The sequence below is a fragment of the Barbus barbus genome (genome assembly GCF_936440315.1).
Source record: "Barbus barbus genome assembly, chromosome: 24".
In the NCBI taxonomy this organism is placed as follows: domain Eukaryota; kingdom Metazoa; phylum Chordata; class Actinopteri; order Cypriniformes; family Cyprinidae; genus Barbus; species Barbus barbus.
In genome coordinates, this window is record NC_136752.1 from 4,724,557 (window position 1) to 4,748,603 (window position 24,047).

The window sequence follows — 24,047 nt, forward strand, 5'->3', positions numbered from 1 at the left end:
ACCCTTTTATATTTATGTGTCTAATTAAGTACTTTGATTGTTATTGGAATTTCGTCTTGTTCTTTGTAATAGCCTACTTCTTAATTTAATTTTTTTATAGTTTGTAGCTTTTTTAATTTTGTCATGTGCATGTTCAGATATTTTATTTTAATTTAGTGTACTTAAAAAAAAAAAAGTTTTACACACTCTTTATAAATTTCAGAGCATGAATCCCTGCGTATCAAAACAACATACTATCCACCCTAAACAGTATCCAAGATTAGAATTAGTGTGTCCCAGGTCATAGTAAGCTGAAATCCTAGATGCCCGGTCCAGATGGGAACAGAGTCTGGGCAAAATCTGGTTTAAATTCAGCACTTCTTGATATTGATGGATTGTCGTATATTGAAGATCCATGCACACTCTTCACTTAAATTCATCAAATTGAAAGATCATGTCCATTCACCAATGTGACAACATTAATCTATGGAATCCCTATTAAGGATACAATTAAATACTTAGGTATTACAATTATGAGAAATGCAGAGAGACACACAGAAGGTTATTTTGTAGATCAGTTTAAAAAAGACCAAAATAATTAAAAATAAATGGTTACAAATTAATATTGTTGTTGCTGTTGCTGTTGTTTCATCTCTCCGGTGATTGCATTAGCCCTAAGTTAACACATGTAATTTTTCTCACTGTAACACCCAGCAAGTTAAAGTAACTGATAAATCACATGACACAAGTGGTTTAATTATATTTTTGAACAGAAGAATTAAATGTTTCTTACGCAACTGGTTTACAGTTCCAGCTTTTTTGTATGTAACCCCTGTTTATTTGATCATTCTGTTAACTTTTAAATATATTATAAAAAAAATTAATATTCATCCCAAAATTAAAGAGGCTTGCTTTTAAAAATTTTAAATATCCATCCTTCCAATAAGTTCACAAGTGTTAAATCTAGGCTATATCAGTGCACTACTGACTTTGTAACTCCTCTCTACCAATAGAGAACACATTTTTTCGTCTTTTGCAGGTATTACATATTAAATATGGAAGTGTTCATTTGTACATGGAACTACAACTTCCATAAAAATGTTTTATAAAAAGTATATTGTTGTTAGTATATTAATGTAATATTTACAATAATGTCAATATATTTATATAAAGTTAATATAAACAGATATAAAACAAATATCAGAAAACATCAGCTTTATTAAGGTGGACTGTATGGCTTTGTTAATATTTTGTGCATATTTGTTTAAAGTATCAGGTTTTTAGAAATTACATACCTCAGTTTAAGTTCTTTTTGTATCAGTTTAACACAATGCTTGCAGTGCTCTGGTTTACAGTACATTAGTGATTAATTCAATATTTCATAGTGATAGGATACTGTAGCAATAAATGATGCTGAAGAGACAGTGGTGCTTCATTCTTTACTGAAACACAAGCAATGACACAGGTTGATGTCTGTTGCCGTCGCTCAAGCAGCAGGACAGGCGCCCACACCGACTGCACCGCTGACCAAAGCCGCTTTACTGAAGCTCACAGGAGACTCGTTCACAGACAGGTTCCTCATGCAACCCGTGTAGCCCCTTCTGCTGCGGAGACTGTGAGGCAGCATCGAGTCTGGAGGAGAGTAAAGGATCAAAAAATTGGAATAAGCTCTCTCTGAGATATATGAGCTACAATTATTGACTTTAGAGTAGGAATAATTACAACACTCACTCATACAGTCACAAAGACAAGAAAGAAACACCAACAGCAAACGAAACAAAGCATCTAAACCTCTGTTAATTCTCAATCAGAGCTTCTCTAGAAGTCTGACAGAAATAAAGTCCATCTGATGCTGTTTGTGAAGCTGTTTAATCAGATCTTGAGAGATTTAATGTCTTCTTTTATTTCAGTTGATTTCATCTTCGGCTGTGGCTGAAGTCAGTTGTAGTTCTTGTGTTTCTCTTTCCTTCAGTGATTCTGCTTGATAACAGCAGCTGTTCATCATTAATGCTCAATCATCACATAATTATCTGCTTAACTCCAACACTGCTTCAATGCTACTTTAACACTCTGTAGTGTGGAAACACATGAACACTGAGCAGTGTGGGGACTTTGCTGTGAACTACTACATAAATCTTACCTGTTTCATTCACGTATGACTGATGCATATGAATCACATTAAGTTTATTGTTTTGTTTATGTTAAAACTATGTAATCTAAATGGATGGAAAATTGTTATTCAATTGAATTACATAAAATGTAAATTTAGACCGATTCATTTTTTTGAGTGCAGACAAACACAGACAATAAAATAGATAACAGACAGACAGACATAAACTGGTGGTGACTGACCTGGGGCTCCTCCAATAAACACTGGAGAGCTGCTGTTCTGTGCTGTTTCACGAACAGGCCCCACAACATGATTCACCTCTGAATCCACATCCAGCTGCACCACGTTACCATCTCTGATCACTGCAAAACACAGCAAAGCTTAATGATAGCACCACACTGATGAAGAGGCTTCGCTGCCTCACAGTTAGTCACTGACCTAACAGGATTCCATAACATGTAATCATTATCTATAACAAATTCAAGTCATATACAGGTGTGTAGCCATCATTTCAGAAGTGAGGGGGACAGAAATGTAAAACTATAAATAAATAAACCTTTTTTTACTGACTTTTGTCTAATAGGTAGACTTTTATTTTTTCGCATATCTTTTAATTGGCTAAGAAATCAAATACACTGCTGGACAATAACCTATGATTTGTATTCTATAATATTTTTTCCTAATTACAATTGGTAATTAATGATTGGTTTGTACAAACACATAATAAAGCAGAAAAGCTTTTATAATGTAATAAATGTTATGTCAGTTAGCACTGCATTATTCCTGCACATGATCAGTTATTACTAGTTCTAACATTAAAAAACTTGTATGGGTTTTAAGTCTCTACCTGTGATCTTGTGCCAGTTTCCGTCACAGATTTCTTGTCTAGGAGAGACGTAGGTGGAGAACTCACGGACACCATTATTCACCGCAACAACCACCTACAAAACCCCATCAAATCAAACACGTGACTTCACTGTTCCTATTAAATCTCTCATGAAAACAAACAAGACGGCAAATACATGCACAGGAATACATTATGAAGCTTTTGCATTGCATTCCCTCAGCTCTGTATATTTGGTTACTGCTCAAACAAGTATTACAGCATAGAAATAATTCTGAGATTTCTACGAACACCGCAAGATTCAGTACAATGTGCTTATGAATTATATTGACATTTTTATATGATGCTTAAAAAAAGAAGAAGAAATAGTTCAGTTGTGCAGTAAAATAAGTACAGATTGTGGTGAATGAATTCAAATTTAGGCAAAACTCAAATTTTAACATATATTTTAAAAATTATAACTGATAATGATGAATGAACAGACATGCAAGTTACATCACTATATTACTGTAAACGGTAGATAGGTAATAGCTAGGATAGCTATATAAAAATGTATTGTTAACATTGAAATGAATAACATTAATTAACTTTGGGGGGGGGGGGGGGGGGGGTGTACAATATGGTGTCCTTACTGATTATGACTGACATTTAGGAATGTGGGAAAGACAAAAAGATGTCCTGATTATTGTACTGAATGTGCAAAGTTACTTACAGTTTTAAAAGTATATTTTTAAAGAGCTGTATATTAATAAAAGTAACAATATTCTTAATTGTACTTTTTTCTAATATAGTACATTTTCATGACTATATTTCTTTCACATTTAATACTTTGTAATAATGTGGAATTAAATGTTTTAATTTAAAGTACATTTTAAATCATTATGTTTAATCATCTTTGTCATGCTTTGAAGAAGTACAATATTTGATGTGTTGACTATCATACTAAAACTTTCTTTGATAGGATCTTCAGACCTGGTTTTGATAGATGTACAGGGTGAGATATTCCTTCTCTCCGGCGAAGACATGCAGTAGCACTCCTGACATCACACGAGGGCGCACCTCTATCACCATCTTAAATCTTGAGCCAAAATGATAGGAGTCATCTGAATGTCAGGAGAAGAACATATTTTATGTCAGCATATTATCCTTGGATTAGCTTCTAACCGCAAACAGCTAATGCATTTAGACAAGGAGACATCTGATTCTTGATCACTGCTGTGTATTCAGCTGTTTAGCTGTGCATGCTGGAATTGTGTCCTCTTGAGCCAAGTAGAGTTATGTGTAACCCCATGACCGCCGCACTAAGGCGTGAAATGTCTCTATGCACATTTAACAGCTGCAACTCCATTTCCCAAGACCTTGAGGACTGATTCAATCTTCCCCAACCTCTGCACCAACCAATCAGATGGCTGAACAAGCGGCAGATCACATTCCACTTCTCTCACAGGAGCCTCTGTCTGTCTGTGGCTCTCACTTATGTGTTGGGCTATTTTTTTTAGTGGTATTCTTGCACAAGACCACCATGAGAATTCAAGCTGGCTCAAGCTGGTTAGTGTGAGTTTGGCTCTCACCATAATGTCGCTCACAAACAAAACATTCTATTTTTCTTGATAAGTGAGCAATTAGGGTTAGTGTAATGGGTTAAACAGTCAAATGTTTATCTACTCGTTCTTTGCCAGTATTATTTTCCACATTTTAACCATTACCTCCTCCACTTTGATCATAGATGTTAAAATGCACTATCCAAACTTGAATTACTACCAAATGGTTGTAATTCATAAACACTTTGGAATACAGACCTTAGGTTTGTCTCTTAAAAAAAAAGAAAAAAAGACAATCAGCAAATTATTGCTGAAGTGAAAGCATTTTTAAAAAATTCAAGTTTAAAAAAAGTTAAAGTTTAAGTTTGTTTATTATGTTATGTTTATGTTCACAGTGTGTCTATATTTACACTAACCGCAAAAAGCCTGCTTTGTTGGCAGAGGCTATTTGCACTAACTCCGCCCATCAACGTGTGGCTGGCCTGGATAACATTACAAAAGACGGCTATCAATTGATTGCTTTAGTGATGTAGATGATAAGCGCTTGACGCATTCTTTATGACGAGTTCAAATCCACCTTTTGCCGAACTCGTTCTTCTCCATTTTCACATCTCTTATCACATTGGAAAGGCATTTATTTTCAATAAAAATGAAGGAAATAATCGAAAAGTTTAAAATAAAGTATTGGGGAGGGTTAGGGTAGGTGTAGGGAGGCTTTATTGTTACAATAAGGTGGCATCCATTTAATAATTCTAACAAAAATTATCTTTTACACTCAGTGTTAGTGCATAGTGTCTTATATACCATAATACTGAGGTGCAGATATTTGCCACTATTTGCAAAAAGTAGTATAAATAGCAGAAAATACTGCTATTTTCACTTGGAGTAAATAGAATCCAATGCTATTTGCACCTCAAATTGATTTATTTATTTAAGTTTTTATATAAAATATATTTTTTAAATATATTGGAATCTAAATTTAAATAAAATTAAAGCCTTATGTCTGAAATTTATATCACAAAAATTGAGGTTCCTGTGAGATTTTGTTCAGGTGCTATACCAAAAACAGCCACTGTTTAACACCCAAACTTCACTGAACTTTTTTGATGCATTTTCCTATTACAAATTTGACATTTGTCACAAAATTACTTCTATCACACAATAACCACCAGATATGGAACCTTGAGACTCAGACCTTTCCAACGACGTGTTTTGCAAGATTATCAAAGATTTTAAGTGTAAAATATTGTAGTATATTTCGAATGATAACCGGGATGCTGACATGTCAAAAGGTTAAAATAGTCAAATCATTAAAACTGAAATAACAAATAGAATGGCAGTTATGTTCAGTTGCTATTTTAGTGTTCTAAGTTAAACTGAGCAAAAATTGGAAATGCTGTCACCTAGCTAAAATATAAATGTATTTGGGGTTTTTTATATATATTTTTTTTTTCAGTCAACATATTTAACTTCAAATAATTTCTTTATTATTTTAGTTTTAATTACCAATAATAACCCTGCCTGAATAAGTTATTAGTCCACTTAGTCCACAAGACATGACAGCTTTTAATAATATCTTAATACCTTTTTTTTTAATGAGTAAATTATTCACTGAAATGATGAAACTCTGTTCCGTTAATGTCGCTGAGGAATAAATCAAGAATGTAAATAAATTCATGCTGACACACCCAGTGGGGTCAGTGATGGGAATACCGTCTCCTCTTTCTTGACACTAAAACATTTAATTAAGTGAATTTGAGAGAGTAGTAGTGATATATTGTATGTTACCCAGCAGCACATATCCTCCCTCCTCAGTGAAGTATGTCCCTGGTTCAGAGGGTCCCTCATAACAGGGTGTGACCCCAAAACTGTGGGAGGCAGAGGTGAGCCAGCGGCCATTCAGCTGGAGACTCCGCACACAGCCAGAGAAGCCAGACACAGACGTCTTCTACAGAAGTAAGAGAAACGTATACATTTCATTAACAGTCGGTTCATTAACATCATCATAAAATAAACTCAAACATGGTGATCAGGACCCAACACTAAGGATATAACACAAAAAAATAAATAAAAGGACACGTTATTAAATTATTGTGATTTTTTATGATGTGAGAAGAAAAGAAAATGTTTTAGTTTTGTGTCATAGCACATAACAGTGTAGGAGACATTGTCTAAAAATATTGATTTTAGTAGACATTATACAAACAATATTTGACTGCAGAATGCTGTGATTGACCATGACCAATCCAAATCAGGTATTCCAGACAGCCATGTAAAAAGATACATAATAATGCTGTTAATATGCTAATTAGGTTTAAGCATAGCATGTCACACCACATGACATGTCAACCTCCCAAAACAATTCCTTGTCAACTATCCTTCATAGATCATCATTTCTCAGCAAATTCCTCCTTTAACTGTTGCTCTGCAGTAGGTGAACAGTACTTTGTTACATCATTTATTAATTGTGGTTAATGTTAATTTCACAATATTGTGTATGAAATTACAATGTCCTCCCGAATATATTAATTCTATATCAATTCGACTTCTAATCTAATTAGATTAGGATAACTGCATCAACCCAAAGACCTTATTTTATCATGGTGAAGAAAACAAGACAAGACTTTGAAGTGACATACTGCCAAGTATGGTGACCCATACTCGGAATTCGTGCTCTGCATTTAACCCATCCAACGTGCACACACACAGCAGTGAACACACACACTGCAGTGAACACACACACCATGAACACACACCCGGAGCAGTGGGCAGCCATTTATGCTGCGGCGCCCGGGGAGCAGTTGGGGGTTCGGTGCCTTGCTCAAGGGCACCTCAGTCGTGGTATTGAGGGTGGAGAGAGCGCTGGACATTCACTCCCCCCACCTACAATCCCTGCCGGCCCGAGACTCGAACCCGCAACCTTTGGATTACGAGTCCGGCTCTCTAACCATTAGGCCACGACTTCCCCGCTTGAAATAAATAAAAGGCCACTTAATGGCCACTTAAATAAAAGGCCACTTTAATGTACTTAAAGAGAGTGCACTTTTATGATCTTGTTTCTTAACACACATAACTCTTACTCTTTAATTACATTAAAGTATTTTAGTTTACCATAAATGCCATTATATTCAATTTGCAGGTATGTTTATTATTTTAAAGTATATTATTTCCATAATAAGTAAAGAAAAAAGGTATGCATACAGTACTCTATTACTATGAACAGTCAAGAGTGTGCTACAGTGTGTGCTTGACAGTGAGGATAGAAACACTAGTAATGTATTCTGATGCAGCTGCCAGACAATAAAATATATCAGCTCTGAAATAAGCTCTTTCAGATAAGCTTTCTTGAAAAATTGCACATAATTAATGTAAATACTATTTTAAATTGTGACAACACAGGATATTTACAGTGACAGACTGTTAATGCCAAGATATTTAGTGCTCTACTGCACTTGTTCACTGGTCATCTTTGGACTGTACTCAGTTTCAGATAATTCTGTGATGATAATTACAAGGATTATTCATTTTCAGATAGATCTGAATGATTTGAAGCACCTGAGGGAATAGGGCAGTTAATGAGGGATCACAATACCTGAATGTTTTTCTTGGCCTGATCAGGCGGCACCCCGCCTACATAGAGAGGATCTTGGACAAGCAGTGAGATGTTTCCGCCTGGAGCTCTGTCCTCTAATACCGTAAGACCGTCAATTATCAGTCTGCCATCATTTCCACTTCTGATAAAGATTATCTACAGAAGGAGAGAGAGAGAGATAAAGTGTCACAAAAATAACCACTCCTGCAAACTATTCAATAATTACATGCTTATTTGGGAAGAGGATTCTGTTACTTGCAAGACTGACAAACCAAACTGAACTGAACATCTCAGCATTCGAAGGCTGTGTTCTCAATTCTACACTACTCTATTTTAGTCAAGGATCTTATACTGACTGCTTTTGATGAAATCGTCCCCTCTTTTGCTTACGCTTACACTGACAATAACTGTCTTACGCTGTAAGTGATGTAAATGAAACTACTATACTAAAAATTCGGTAACACTTTAGAATAGGTAACACTTGTTAACTATTAACTATGACTTATTTAGGTATTAAAAATTTAGGTATTGGGTAGGATTAGGGATGTAGAATAAGGTCATGTAGAATAAGGCATTAATATGTGCTTAATTAGCACTAATACATGGCTAATATTCTAGTAATATGCATGCTAATAAGCAACTAATAGGTGTAACCGTAAAATAAAGTGTTACCAAAAATTCTAGTGGGATGTCAATCAAAAGGTGAGTAATTTGACCTCTGTAAAATTAAAATAATAATTTTACAGATAATTTATATAATTTTGTTATTCAATGTTTAATTTAGTATTCCTACTATAAATAAAGAGAACTTTGAAAGACTTTAATATTTATTGTGATATCTTTTTAACAATTTAAAATAAAATACACAATAATTTCAGCAGTCAGTAAAACTAGCCAGTATGTGATTTGCAGGGGGGTTTTTTCTCTCTCTCTATGTGGAGTGTTACGTATTTGCTAGTTACAAACTGAAATCAGATTTAACTTACATCATGCCACTGTCCATCACTGTATTTCTCCTTGGATCTGATTCTGACTTGGTTTTGGCCCGAGCTGAATGTGAATACCAGCCTTCCATGAGTGAGGAACAGAGCCATGAAGTTCTCCTCAGACTCGTCAGCCAGGTAGAAGATGAGTCCGAATGCTGATTGTGTTTTCAGTGATAGAGAAAAGTGAGATCTAAAAAAGATGGAAAAACAGAGAACACTGTTATGTTTCGCCAGGTCCATCTATCCATCTATCTATCTATCCATCTATCCATCTATCCATCTATCTATCTATCTATCTATCTATCTATCTATCTATCTATCTATCTATCATTTATTTATTCATTTTTCTCTTTAAAAATAAAAAAGGATATTCTGTTGGATTCAAGTCAGGTGGTATACTTGGCCAGGTTATGTTTTTGATATATCCACAAGCATTTGTGGTGGCATTTACAGCAGGTAAAATAAGTATTGCACACGTCACCATTTCTCCCAGTATATTTCTAAAGGTGCTGTTGAAATTTTCACCTGATGTCGGTAACAACGTCGGTGTCTGTGATTTTGGCCCATACTTCCACAGAGTCTTCAAATATTGAAGGTTCTGTGAGCCTCTTCTATGAACTCTGATCTTTAGTTCTGATTTTCTATTGGATTCAAGTCAGGTGATTGGCTGGCCATTCTAGCAGCTTTATTTTCTTTCTCCGAAACCAGTTGAGAGATTTCTTGGCTGTGTTTGGGATCATTGTTTTGCTGACATTTCCACCCTTGTTTCATCTTCATCATCCTGGTACGGTGTTGGGACTGGACCAGCTAATATTAATTTCCACTGACAAGGGGCAGGATTGCTTTTTAATTACTGATAGATTTCAGCTGGTGTCTTTGCTCTCCATGCCTTTTTGCACCTCCCTTACTTCATAAGGGATTCCATTTTATTACGCATATCTTAATTTCTGAATTTGTTTTCTTTGTATGTATGGATTACTTGGGTTGTTACTGACATCTGGTGAAAATTTCAAGGCAACAACACCTTTAGAAATATATTTCCTGAGAAAAATTGTGACGTGTTCAATACTTATTTTACCTGCTGTATAAATATCATTTCCTCTGTATTTTTAAAGTCATGTGGTCCCATATCTTTACAGTCACACTCTTCACTGTTAGGGCTATGTTGAATATATCAACTATATAGCCTATATGTAACTATACAGCATATGCATATTTTATTCTACATTGTGAGGACTGCTTGTAACTCTGGGTTAAGCCTCACATGTCCTCAGATCCTCATTATGGCCTTGATAAAGACTGACAATGACTTTGTTTATATACTCAGCACATGTTGCTTCTGATTAAGCAGGATGGTGAGTAGTGAGTAAATAACAAGCTTTGCAGTGAAATACTTTGGGAAAAAAAGTGCCTCTACCTGTGAAACTCCAAACAACATTCTTATACATATTCACAATTCAATGCTTTAAAACACTGACAACTTAAAGAATAATTTTTGTGTGGTTCCTTGCACAATACTGTACTATTGACCTAAAAAAAACTTTTATTATAGCGTGTGATTTGTAAGCGAATACATTTTGATGTTTCCATCACATAACCAGGTCTATATTTATGGATTTTCTGCTATAGCAAACTTGCTTGGTAGCTCACCTAGTACAGCATTGCACTTGTGTTGTGGAGCACTTTAGATACAGTTACACTTTTCTAGCACTTTAGATACAGTTGCTCCTTTACGCTTAAGGAAGATCAAAGAAAACAGTCTGACTCCGTGGTATAATGAGCACACTCGCACCCTAAAGAGAGCAGCCCGGAAAATGGAGCGCAGCTGGAGGAAAACAAAACTAGAGGTATTTCGTACAGCTTGGCGGGAAAGTACCCTATCCTACAGAAAAGCATTGAAAACTGCTAGATCTGATTACTTTTCGTCTCTTCTAGAAGAAAACAAAAATAACCCCCGGTATTTATTCAATACAGTCACTAAATTAACGAAAAATAAAGCATCAACAGGTGTTGGCATTTCCTAAGAGCACAGCAGTAATGATTTTATGAACTACTTTACTTCCAAGATAGATACTATCAGAGATAAAATTGTAACCATGCAGCCGTCAGCTACAGTATCGCGTCAGATAGTGCACTGTAGATCCCCTGAGAAACAATTCCACTCATTCTCTACTATAGGAGAGGAAGAATTGTATAAACTTGTTAAATCATCTAAACCAACAACATGTATGTTAGACCCTATTCCATCTAAACTACTAAAAGAGCTGCTTCCAGAAGTCATAGATCCTCTTTTGGCAATTATTAATTTATCATTGTCATTAGGATATGTCCTCAAAACCTTCAAATTGGCTGTTATTAAGCCTCTCATTAAAAAAAACACAACTTGACCTAGTTAAGATCTAGTTAATTACAGTTAATTTTCTGTCAAAGATACTAGAAAAGGTAGTATCCTCACAATGATATTCCTTCTTAGAGACAAATGGTATCTGTGAGGATTTCCAGTCAGGATTTAGACCGTATTATAGTACTGAGACTGCTCTCATTAGAGTTACAAATGACCTGCTTCTTTCATCTGATCGTGGTTGTATCTCTTTATCAGTTCTACTGGATCTTAGCGCTGTGTTCGACACTATCGACCACAACATTCTTTTGAATAGACTAGAACACTTCGTTGGCATTAGTGGAAGTGCCTTAGCATGGTTCAAATCGTACTTATCTGACCGCCATCAGTTCGTAGCAGTGAATGAAGAGGTATCATATCGATCACAAGTGCTGTATGGAGTACCTCAAGGCTCAGTACTAGGGCCGTTACTTTTCACGCTTTACATGTTACCCTTGGGAGATATTATCAGGAGACATGGTGTTAGCTTTCACTGTTATGCTGATGATACTCAGCTCTATATTTCTTCGCGGTCCGGTGAAACACACCAAATTGAGAAACTAACGGAATGCATAGTCGATATATAAAAAACTGGTTGACGAGTAACTTCTTACTGCTAAATTCTGAAAAAACAGAGGTATTAATGTTCTGACTTAAAACCCCCACATGTAATAACCTAGAACACCATCTAACACTTGACGGCTGCTCTGTCAATTCTTCTTCATCAGTTAGGAACCTAGGTGTGCTGTTTGATAGCAATCTTTCATTTGAAAGCCATGTTTCTAGCATCTGTAAAACTGCGTTTTTTGATCTCAAAAACATATCTAAATTGCGACCTATGCTCTCAACATCAAATGCAGAAATGCTAATTCATGTATTTATGACCTCAAGGTTAGACTATTGTAATGCTTTATTGGGCGGCTGTTCTGCACGCTTGATCAACAAACTACAGTTGGTCCAAAATTCAGCAGCTAGAGTCCTTACTAGAACCAGGAAGTATGACCATATTAGTCCGGTTCTGTCAACATTCCACTGGCTCCCTATATCAAACATCGTATAGATTTTAAAATCTTGTTAATTACTTATAAAGCCCTGAATGGCTTAACTCTTCAGTATTTGAGCGAGCTCTTATCATATTATAGTCCTCCACGTCTGCTGCGTTCTCAAAATTCTGGCTGTTTGATAATACCTAGAATATCAAAATCGACTGCAGGCGGCAGATCCTTTTCCTATTTAGCACCCAAACTCTGGAACAATCTACCTAACACTGTTTGGGAGGCAGACACACTCTGTCAGTTTAAATCTAGATTAAAGACACATTTCTTTAACACGGCTTACACATAACACACTAATACGGGACCGGGACACCTGGATGAGCCCCAGGGGCATATCCCCAGTTAAGACCTCGACTAAAAATACAATAAAACAAAAAATATAACTACATAATACTATTATTGTTAGAAATTGTAACAATATAAAAATAGAAATATAATACATTTATAGATATAAAAGTTTAATTAAAACAATAATATGCAAATATGAAAAATGAATACATTTTAAAATAATAAATTATATATATATATATATATATATATATATATATATATATATATATATATATATATATATACACCAGAAATATATGAAATGAATTAAACTATAAATTAAAATTATAATAAACAAACAAATATACAGTATATTATAAAAATAGACCAAACAATAAATGCATTAAACTATACATTACAATTATAGCAAATGAATAAATCATATAAATGAAAAACTTCAAATAATGAATAAAACACAAATATAACAAGTACATTAAATTATAAATTAAAATGCCCCATCGGGACAAGACCATGGGAATCAGATAAGCCTCTTGCACAATCTGACATGGCTGGGGTTGGAATTGAACTGCGGGTTTCATCTGGCCAGAGGAGAACTGGCCCCCCAACTGAGCCTGGTTTCTCCCAAGGTTTTTTTTTTTCTCCATTCTGTCACAGAGAGAGTTTTGGTTCCTTGCCGTTGTCACCTCTGGCTTACTCAGTTGGGGACACTTAATTTCTAGCGATTATCGCCAATTTGATTTCACAAATACTATTTAAACTAAACTGACAATGACATCTCTGAATTCAATAATGAAATGCCTTTAACTGAAAATTGAGTGTTTAATCTTATCATTATACATTACTGACACTCTATCCTCCAGTTTGATACTGTTAAGTGCTTTGACACAATCTGTATTGTTAAAAGCGCTATATAAATAAAGGTGACTTGACTTAAGTGAATGAATTGCGTTTTGCCGAACTCTTATCACAAAGCAAAAACAAACACTCTCCTCCGATTCATGAACGTTTCTCTCAGTTAATGTGCGCGATCTCACAGTCTGAAGCGTCTGTCATAGCAAATCAACACATGCTGTTGTGAATAATTAAGAGAAGCGTCTTCTCATAGGATAAGAACACGCAGTCTCATGAATAATTTAAGGCACCAATGCGTCATCGATGTACTATAGTCCTTTGCCATGTCACAAATTGTGACATCAACACAATGTAGATTTTAAAGCAGAAGATAAAAAATTGTGAAAATAGTGGGGAAAAAAACTTAAAATTAACCAGTTTTCTCCAACAATTAAAATTAACGGATGCTAACATGGTCTTCTATGATGTGCAAAACAAACACCTCTGCTAAAATCTATAAAAAAAAAGTAATCTGGGGTTTCATGGCCCTTCAAAGTCTGCACTTCAATTTCAATTTCATCTTGATTGTTTCATTTTAATTCTATTCTGGTGGCATACAGAGCCAAAATTATGAAAACTGTGACAGTGTGCAAATATATATGGACCTAACTGTATGTATTTGCATTTGTTGCTTTATTATTGTAATAGTATTCACATTGTACTGTTTTCTCACTGGTGAAGGAGACATGAGGTAATCTGCCAGCATTGCTTTCATCCCTCCACCAGCGATGCCTCATTGTGTTGCTGTATACCTTCCGGTCTGCCTGAGCCCGGTCATGTGTTTTGGAGGATGCGTGGCTTTGGAGAGTGATTTGCAGGAAGGGTGGGATCTTATGCTTTCAAAGATAGCTTGCTATTGCTAGCCTCTCCAAAATCACCTACTCTACCTTTATCTTTGTAGTGTTGCTCACTGAACAGCTAACATAATAAAATGTTGTGAATCTGTTTCAGATTAAACTGAACATTTTTTGAGCTGTCCAGTGGATAGTCTACAAGTGTCACAAAATATCAAACAAGAAATGTCACCAAGGAGCCTATGTTGGAAATACTAAATTTTGGTGAATTTCTTTTATTAATTAGAGTTAATTCCACTTCAGTCATCCTTCTTTATACCCAACAATACTCACTCATCTCTGATAACACTGGCAATTCCTGTGTACTCATGTCGGCTGTGGGCGAAACCGCCATAGTGATGGGCGTGGCGGGTCACTCGGGGGTGAGAGGACAGGTAACAGGAAGCAGCCTCTGTCTCCGGAATATCCAAAGGATTGTTCTTTAAGCCATGTGTCATGCTAGACTCATCTCTGCCCACCTGAGAAACAACAGTATGTTTAAGTGTATAACAGTGTAATTACACACTGTATTCGTGCATCTGTGTGTGTTGTTATGTTGCACCTTGCGGGGGTGTTCTGGACTTCTTCTAGATGATTCTCTGCTGTCTTTATTGTGCAGAGCAGCAGGGGGTCTCTCTAGTGGGCAGTCCTGAAGCGACACCTGCACGTTCTCACTGTAACGTTGGAAGTCTTCTGGCTCTATATCTCTATCCTGCCTGCATCACATACACATCACATCACAGTTGCATAAATAATAGTCTGAAGTCACTATAGAATATAACATTTTGGAATCACACATGACCAAGGCCATTTGTGTACACTGAGTGCTGTTTGTTACTGTTAATATGTGTTAAGAGCTGTTTTAAAAGAACAGTTCACCCAAAAATGAAATTAGCCTAAAATGTACTCGAAAGCCATCCAAGATGAGTAGATGAGTTTTCTGCATCAGAATCACTTGCTCCCCAGTAGATACTCTGCAGTGAATTGGTGCCATCAGAATGTGTCCAAACAGCTGACAAAAACAATGCAATGATCAACAAGTAATCCACGCCACTCTAGTCCATCCAAGTCTTGTGATCAAAAAGCTGTGTATTTTTGATAAATAAATTCATCATTAATATTTCAAACAGTTGCTTCAGAGTCCTCTATTCATAATATTGCTTTCACCAGTGGAATCCGAATCAGAAAATATATACGTGGATTTTGAAACAAGGGATGGACTTTTTCACTGGAGAAAGCATTATTATGGATTATGAACTCGTATTTTGGCCAAAATCAACAGTTTAAAATTAGATGCCTTAATGATGGATTTGTTTCATAAAAACATGCAGCTTTTCGCTTCACAAAACTTGGATGGGTTGGAGTGGTGTGGATTACTTGTGGATTATTGTGATTTTTTTTATCAGCTGTTTGGAGATATTCTGACGGCACCCATTCACTGCAGAGGATCCATTGGTGAGCTAGTGAAATAATGCTAAATGTTTACAAATCTGTTCATATGAAGTAACAAACATCTACATGGCCTGAGGTTGAGTACATTTTCATAAAAAAAAAAATATTTTTGGGTGGATTTAGACAACATTAAGGCTGTATTTTATGACCATCAATACTTGAACAACCAGACAGACTGGAGAAAAAAAAAAAGATCTAAGTCCATGATGAAGGTGCAGAGAGCTCTACAAGAAATTTAGTTATGGAATTCAGTGAAGATAAAAAAAAATAATAAAAACATAATATCACTCAATCACAGTCATTGCTATCAGAACTGGGATTAGATCAATTAGCTGTTTGTCAACTCGGTTCAATATAGTCTTGTTCGTAAAGGGCTTTGTTGAGTGTAGGTTGTATTTGTTACCTGCTAAGGTATGCGTAACTGATGCACCCAGTGAAATTCTGTATGGAACTTATAGGAGAGCCTCCATAGTAGAAAGTCTTTGGAACATTATCTGACTGAGATGAGGAAGACGGCTTCTTCTTATCCTGCTTGTCTTTGTCATCAATGATAAGTTCATACCTAGAGATCACGAATAACAAATGGTTGATGTAACAAGTTTACACATATAAGGATGATTCAAAAGATTCAGAACTTCATCTAATACAAGTATTCATCAGGGAAGTGTGGAATGTTGATATGAGATCAACAAAATGACCATTGTTTTCTTATCAACAATAGTGACGATTAGATGCATCATAAAAATAAATACTTTAAATTAAAACTACTGTTCACAAAAATACAAACCCGATTCCAAAAAAGTTGGGACACTGTACAAATTACGAATAAAAAAGGAATGCAATAATTTACAAATCTCATAAATTTATATTTTATTCACAATAGAATATAGATAACATATCAAATGTTGAAAGTGAGACATTTTGAAATGCCATGCCAAATATTGGCTCATTTTGGATTTCTTGAGAGCTACACATTCCAAAAAAGTTGGGACAGGTAGCAATAAGAGGCCGGAAAAGTTAAATGTACATATAAGGAACAGCTGGAGGATCAATTTGCAACTTATTAGGTCAATTGGCAACATGATTGGGTATAAAAAGAGCCTCTCAGAGTGGCAGTGTCCCTCAGAAGTCAAGATGGCAAGAGGATCACCAACTTATTTAAAATGGACTGTGGCAAAGTGGAAAACTTCTGTGGTCAGACGAATCAAAATTTGAAGTTCTTTTTGGAAAATTGGGACGCCATGTCATCCGGACTAAAGAGGACAAGGACAACCCAAGTTGTTATCAGTGCTCAGTTCAGAAGCCTGCATCTCTGATGGTATGGGGTTGCATGAGTGCGTGTGGCATGGGCAGCTTACACATCTGGAAAGGCACCATCAATGCTGAAAGGTATATCCAAGTTCTAGAACAACATATGCTCCCATCCAGACGTTGTCTCTTTCAGGGAAGACCTTGCATTTTCCAACATGGCAATGCCAGACCACATACTGCATCAATTACAACATCATGGATGCGTAGGAGGAGGACCGGGTACTGAAATGGCCAGCCTGCAGTCCAGATCTTTCACCCATAGAAAACATTTGGCGCATCATAAAGAGGAAGATGCGACAAAGAAGACCTAAGACAGTTGAGCAACTAGAGGCCTGTATTAGACAAGAATGGGACAACATTCCTATTCCTAAACTTGATGAACTTGTCTCCTCAGTCCCCAGACGTTTGCAGACTGTTATAAAAAGAAGAGGGGATGCCACACAGTGGTAAACATGGCCTTGTCCCAACTTTTTTGAGATGTGTTGATGCCATGAAATTTAAAATAATCTTATTTTTCCCTTAAAATTATACATTTTCTCAGTTTAAACATTTGATATGTCATCAATGTTGTATTCTGAATAAAATATTGAAATTTGAAACTTCCACATCATTGCATTCTGTTTTTATTCACAATTTGTACAGTGTCCCAACTTTTTTGGAATCGGGTTTGTATGAGAAATAACGCAAGGTATTCAAACTGTACTAACACTTTTTTAAAAGAAGAAAAATATAGAAAGACCATTAATATCACTTATATAAAAGTATGTTGGAGATTTCCCTGCAGAGGCTGAACATTGACAAATAGATGAACACTGGTAATCTGAACGGCTGTTGCCGCTTATGGATATTATAAAAACTTTATATTTCATACAACATAATAAAACAAAGAAAAAAATTAAGTAGAATTGTGATAACTTTGCAAATATTTGTAAAAAGTGTCAAAGCAGGGAAATGGATTTTATTTCCGGAGCAAGCCATTTCAAAAAGGACACTGTAAAAAAAAAACAACGGTAGTCAAAACTATAAAAATGCTTTTGACCGTGTAATCCCAAAGAGTGCTCTGCAAAAAAATGCTGCGCAGTGTCTCGTGTATGTGAACATGACTAGAAAGAATAGAAGGAGCTAAATGTAAAATACAACACAATTGTAATTTAAAATTCAACACAAATGTTGTTTTCAAGTTGGAAAATACGTCCCGTTCCAGTACATCCACAAGATGGATGAAAATGCTGACACTGTAAAAAGTGAGCAAATGTACAGAATACAGGACAGGATGTCCTGGGATGACACAATATGTCAGTATTTTTAAAGTGTGAAAATTGTTGAAGAAAGTCAGCAACTTACTTCTGATCGGTGACTGAGGCAACTAAGAAATGAGATCGTCCATCATTATAATTCTTCTTATGTGATCTGACTCTGGTTCCTTTGGACTGGAACACCACAGCACCATTCTCCAGTGAGAGAGAAAATTCATCCAGCTAGAACAGAGAAAGACTGGCTTGATCTATAACATCATGGGAAAAAAAGTACCCTCTGTATCAAACATACATTCACCCAAACCCCTTCCATCATACACAGTAGCAAGAACGGTTTCTACACTAGCAAGGACTCTGCAGGATCATATGGGGGAAAAGTGTTGTACTCTATGTGATGCAACCACTGAAACAGGTATGTAACTTCATATGTTTCAAATGACATAAGCAACAAAACCTTGGGTCTCCTTCATTTGTTGGTTGGTTTACGGTTTAGTCAGAGACAGAACAAGACTTGACTGGGTAAAACATGGTAAAACTAAGAAGATAATAAAAAAGACTGTACCCCATCTCTGAGGTAGAACAGTAGTCCATTGGACTGCAGTGTTCTGAAGTTTAGTCCTCCTTCAAAAGACTGGAATGGTGAGATTTTAGCTGTAGAGCCCAGATAGCCATCACCAGTGAAATACACCTTACGGGACATCTGCAGGTAATAAACAACAACAGTCCTTTTAAAACATCATAAATAATTTTTTTTAATTATTACTATTATTATTTAGTACATAGCAACATTACACAGACATGATATCCATAATGCTAATTGTTGAATAAGTTAAATACAGCACTGACGGAAATGGCATTTGTGTACATGAGCCTGTGATCATTTAACTAATTCATTTTTTTAGCCATGGTTGGAGTAACAAAATTCAAGTATCAAAATGATGTGGTCTCATTGACAGCATCAGGCAAAACAGCACAAATCCAGCAATGTTACTGCAACTGGTGCTGGTAGGTCACATGACAATAACAACATGGCAAAGGTAGTACATCTGGATTACATTCATATTGCACTCATACCATAAAAATACCTTTTTAGAGGTTGCAAAGTAATACTTATTCAAAAAATGACCTACAAGTATGCGATTTCAGATACAGTCTGTGACTATAGGAAGGTGAGCTACATACAAATGATTCCTCAGGACAGCCACTGCTGATGCCAATGGTTCCCGGCTCCTCCAAGAGATTGAAGTCCTTTTTCTGGAACTGGAAGCCCTTTACACAACCCTTCAGTCCCACCAGGGATGACAGCTCTGGCCTGTGAGACATAGGCTACGGCTCATTCATATGGCTAGGTTGAGTGTTAGAAATGAGCAGCCTACTGCTGATATGAGGATTAATATGCAACAATGGTTCTTACTTAGAAAGAAGAATGCTAGAAGGAGCTCCTCCAATATAGATATCAGAGAACGGTAAGGGTTTCTTTTCATTTTCCATGGATTTAACATGGCTTCTGTCCACTAACAGAATGATCTTCTTAGAGTGATGATAGATTACAGACACCTGAGAAAGATAAATAGCAATAATAGGGTGTTAAAAGCTACAATGTGTGGCCATATTATGTTTAAAGATATGACTTTATATATACAGATTGACACAATCTGTATTGTTAAAAGCGCTATGTAAATAAAGGTGACTTGACTTGATGAATGCCCTGGAAGTGGTGTAAAGACAACATTACCTCATGATATCGAGCATCGTTGATCTGGAGTTTGGCTAAGTTACTCTCCATGATGACTGGACCATTAGTGAAACCAAAGTCGAACATCAGACGGAGAAACCCATTTTTCAGCTCCAGCACGAAATAATTTGTCTGTGGCATAAATCCAACAATGCAATATAAAAATCATTCACTTTATGTACTGTAGTGGCAGAGTGGGGTAAAGTGTTTCAGTGAGTAAGCTGAATTGCCTCAAAAATTTAGTATACATTTTTGAAGATTGTGAATGAACAGGAGAAAAGAATATTTATGTTTGGTCATATTTACAATGGGTGCCAATATTACTGCAAGGCATGGTATAAACAGCATCGATAATGTTTTTTTTTTTTTTTTTTTTTTTTCTAAAGATTATTCATGAATAATTTGGAATTATAGTTATACTTTAGCTTGTTATGTCCAACAAAGGATTTTTTTTTTTTTAAATTGTAAAACCTTCTATTAAGGTTTTTTTTTCACTTTTCTATTTTTGTCCCAGAGCAAAATAATTTAAGAAGAACATTTATAATGGAACCATATTTACCTCATTAACCATGAGGAATAGAATGCCATTGTTGGCAACAGTTCGAACTTCGATATCAAACCGAGTAACAATGCCAATTTTGCCTCTTCTCTCAATGTTGTTGACTAAAGCAAAGCCGCTGCCGTCAAACAAATAGCTTGTCACACGACTCTGAGAGAAAGCCAACTTATGCCTGGAAAACACACAGACCACAACGTATAAACAGACCATATACAGCCCAACGTGCCTTACAGCATGAACTCTGACGTCATTCAAGCGTAAAAGACACCTTATGTGAGAAACATCTGAAAAAAAAATCTTAACATTTACAATGTGAAAGCATGAATCCATACAATAATAACTATATGTTTTCAAGATATCAAGCACATTCATAGAGCTACTGATGCATGGACAGACCTTTTTAGAGTTGAGCAACTCATCTCATCATACCTAAAATATTGTTTTGCATGCTTATTGGGCTAATGAGACCTAAAACTGTATTCATGCCATTTTCTGCTTGCTAATCAAGTAGGTATTAAACCAAAACCCATAAACGGAATAAGGGAATATTGATTGAGCTAAATAAACTATTAACACTTGAGGCCATATGAAACAGTTTGGCCCCAGCTTTAGGCAGCGTACAGTACATAATGTTTATGGTTTAAAGCATGGAGGGATGTAAGGAAGGGTTTCTTTACCTGGGACAAGGCATCAAGTCCACAATATCCATTTTGTGAAGTTGCTTAAAGTTGTACAAACTGACGACATCATTATTCAAAGTCTCTAATTCAATGCAACCAACAAAAGGAGCCAAAGTCAAAGCTGGAGGAAGCTGGAACAACATGATGGACATTTATTCATATGAATTTGTTACCAAAAAAATAATAATTAATTACCCTTTAACTGGGTTAAACTTTCTTTCGATAATCCACTCTCATTAGAGTATTCATAGACTTTTATGTTGGGTTAGGGTTAGAGTTATTTGAAAAAGTTTAATTGTACTTGCTAAGTTACTTATAGTCAGCAGAATGTCTGTTTGGAGACCATAAAATAAAGTGCTAGCAGATATTAAGTCTACTAAAACTCTGATGACTTGTAGTAGACATAGGTGCAAAGTTACTTAAGGTTTAGTATAATGTCTAAAGTGGACTATCGAAATAAAGGGTTAAGACCCTGATATACTTCAGAAGTTTGTTTTGGGAGTTTGAAACAGCTTGCCAAAGCAAATTTCTAGAAAAATTAATTTTGGCTGGTAAACACACTATCATTGTACTCCACCTTCTCTGATGTGAATTTTTTTACTGGTTCATTTCTTCTGTTCAGTCTTTTGAAAAACGTTTATAGTATAAATTGAAGTGTTTAATACTATAAAGTCGCTTGTGCAAACTATCGCATAAAGTGCTATATAAGTAAACATAACGTTACTTTACTTGACTGAAGTGCTAAACTGCAGAGCGTGTGCAACAAATCCACATCATTATGATCAGATGCCTTCTTAACTGCTATTTTCTCACCAATTTGTTATTGAGAGAAGAAGCACAGCACAAATTTACATATTCATCTAAATACCACTCTGAGCATTGTGGGAAGCATTGGGATGTTCACTGAGAGTATACAGCTGCAAAGGCATTTCAAACTTTTTACCCCAAAAAAAAAGAATGAAAAAGAACTTCACAGTGAGTATATCAGAGCCTTTACCCCTATTTGAGACATTATCCTTAGAAAAAAGATTTTTGCACCTTTACATCAGAAGGCACTCCTCCCACGATAAAAACATTGTCTTTAGGATCAAGATCAAACAAGGAGTCTGTCCCATCTGCCTCTCCTTTCTGGATAAACTTTTGCTCTGCGGTGGTGTCTTGACTTGGAACCGTCAGGAACACTTTACCATGCCGACCCAACCTACCAGAAAGAAGGGTAAATCTAGTGATTATAGACTAAGTACTATATACAAATATCTGCATGCATGGTCTTCCCTTGGCAAAACATCTGACATGCATTTGATGTAAAAGCATCATACACAAATTCACTTTCCTTTGGCTGTACATTCACACACAATTTTAGGATTGAGAACTTTACTAACAAATTTTTTCTTTTTTCTATTTTTTTTTTTTTTTTCAGTGCATGCAAACTGGTGACTAAAGAAAATCTAAAAGAAGGAAACCTTCCTAACAAGTCTTATTACAACAGCCGCAAAATTATTTAATAAACGGGTTTAATTATGGAACATGTTCATTAGTGAAATCTTGAATTATGGTCATGTTTTAATTTTAAATGTAGTTTTAATTTTGGTGCATCACAAAATGGGATGCATCTCAAAAAAAAAAAAAACAGCAACAGGCTCTATAAACTTCAGCACAACAAACAGTGCTGATATTTGTACTATAATTGGATTTAAACTGACCCCTATTTTTGACTGCTGTACTTTGTAAACAGTTTCTTAAGAAAAACATTATGCATGCTCATATAATGAAAGCAGTTGCTCTACCTCTCCACTTTAACAAGATTGAAGACAGGAGGCCAGGAGCTGACTGGCTTTGAACTGAGAGGAATCTCTACAACTTCTCCTCCCAGATTATACACATACACCAGATTATCATTCTTTATGGCCAGTCCCATGTAGTCCTTACGTCCCTACACACACACAGAGAGAGAAAAGTAGAATCAACATTAAACAGGACAATGCATTGCATATGAAAAATAAATAAATAATGAATAATTATAGCCTTCTTTATAAATTTATGATGCAGATGTCCTGTGGTTTACACAGCAAAGGGGGAGGGGGTGGAATAGAATTGGAGTTTGGGCCAACAACTGAATGAAATGAGAAAACACCCTATTTAAGGAAGGAGCTCACTAAATGTCATTTGTTCCAGCTGCTAGTGTCATTTATTTGCACATGCTGTCTATATTGCTTTAGCTAGAGTCATTAAAGTCACTATGCAAATCAGATAACAGTGAAAATGTCTCATTTTGCTGCCAGTTTCTAAATGCTAGGTTGTGGGAAATACAGCAGACTACAATAATCTGGAATACTTTACTGGATCATACTAATCACCATTGCAATGCAGACACCTGCAATAACTCATATTTCTTTTCTTACAGCAGTAAAATAAACAAGAAATTAAGTAAGTCATATTTCATGGTATTGCATGTTACTCTTGTTTATTTTTGCTCTGTCAATGAAAATATGATCTTATGTCTCCAGCAACACACAATAATCATTCCTAAACCTGTGTTTGAATGAATGATA

At 35.7% G+C, this 24,047-nt stretch overlaps 1 protein-coding gene across 3 annotated transcripts in view; it reads right to left on the reverse strand.

The window, feature by feature from the left end:
* Positions 1-1,178: 1,178 nt before the first annotated feature.
* Positions 1,179-24,047, reverse strand: part of LOC306843379 (laminin subunit alpha-4-like) — a 59,227-nt gene continuing 36,358 nt past the window's right edge. For all 3 annotated transcript variants that reach the window (XM_079374834.1, XM_079374836.1, XM_079374835.1), the window contains 19 exons: positions 23,283-23,428; positions 22,534-22,696; positions 21,493-21,626; positions 20,816-20,987; positions 20,257-20,388; positions 19,936-20,078; positions 19,704-19,833; positions 19,084-19,221; positions 18,610-18,743; positions 16,358-16,516; positions 15,065-15,218; positions 14,797-14,981; positions 9,053-9,242; positions 8,067-8,222; positions 6,263-6,422; positions 3,906-4,036; positions 2,937-3,030; positions 2,332-2,451; positions 1,179-1,611 (listed from right to left, as the gene is read on the reverse strand). In XM_079374834.1, the coding sequence (XP_079230960.1) occupies positions 1,466-1,611; positions 2,332-2,451; positions 2,937-3,030; positions 3,906-4,036; positions 6,263-6,422; positions 8,067-8,222; positions 9,053-9,242; positions 14,797-14,981; positions 15,065-15,218; positions 16,358-16,516; positions 18,610-18,743; positions 19,084-19,221; positions 19,704-19,833; positions 19,936-20,078; positions 20,257-20,388; positions 20,816-20,987; positions 21,493-21,626; positions 22,534-22,696; positions 23,283-23,428 (2,787 nt within the window). In that variant the 3' untranslated portion in view covers positions 1,179-1,465. The remainder of the gene's footprint in view (positions 1,612-2,331; positions 2,452-2,936; positions 3,031-3,905; positions 4,037-6,262; positions 6,423-8,066; positions 8,223-9,052; positions 9,243-14,796; positions 14,982-15,064; positions 15,219-16,357; positions 16,517-18,609; positions 18,744-19,083; positions 19,222-19,703; positions 19,834-19,935; positions 20,079-20,256; positions 20,389-20,815; positions 20,988-21,492; positions 21,627-22,533; positions 22,697-23,282; positions 23,429-24,047) is intronic.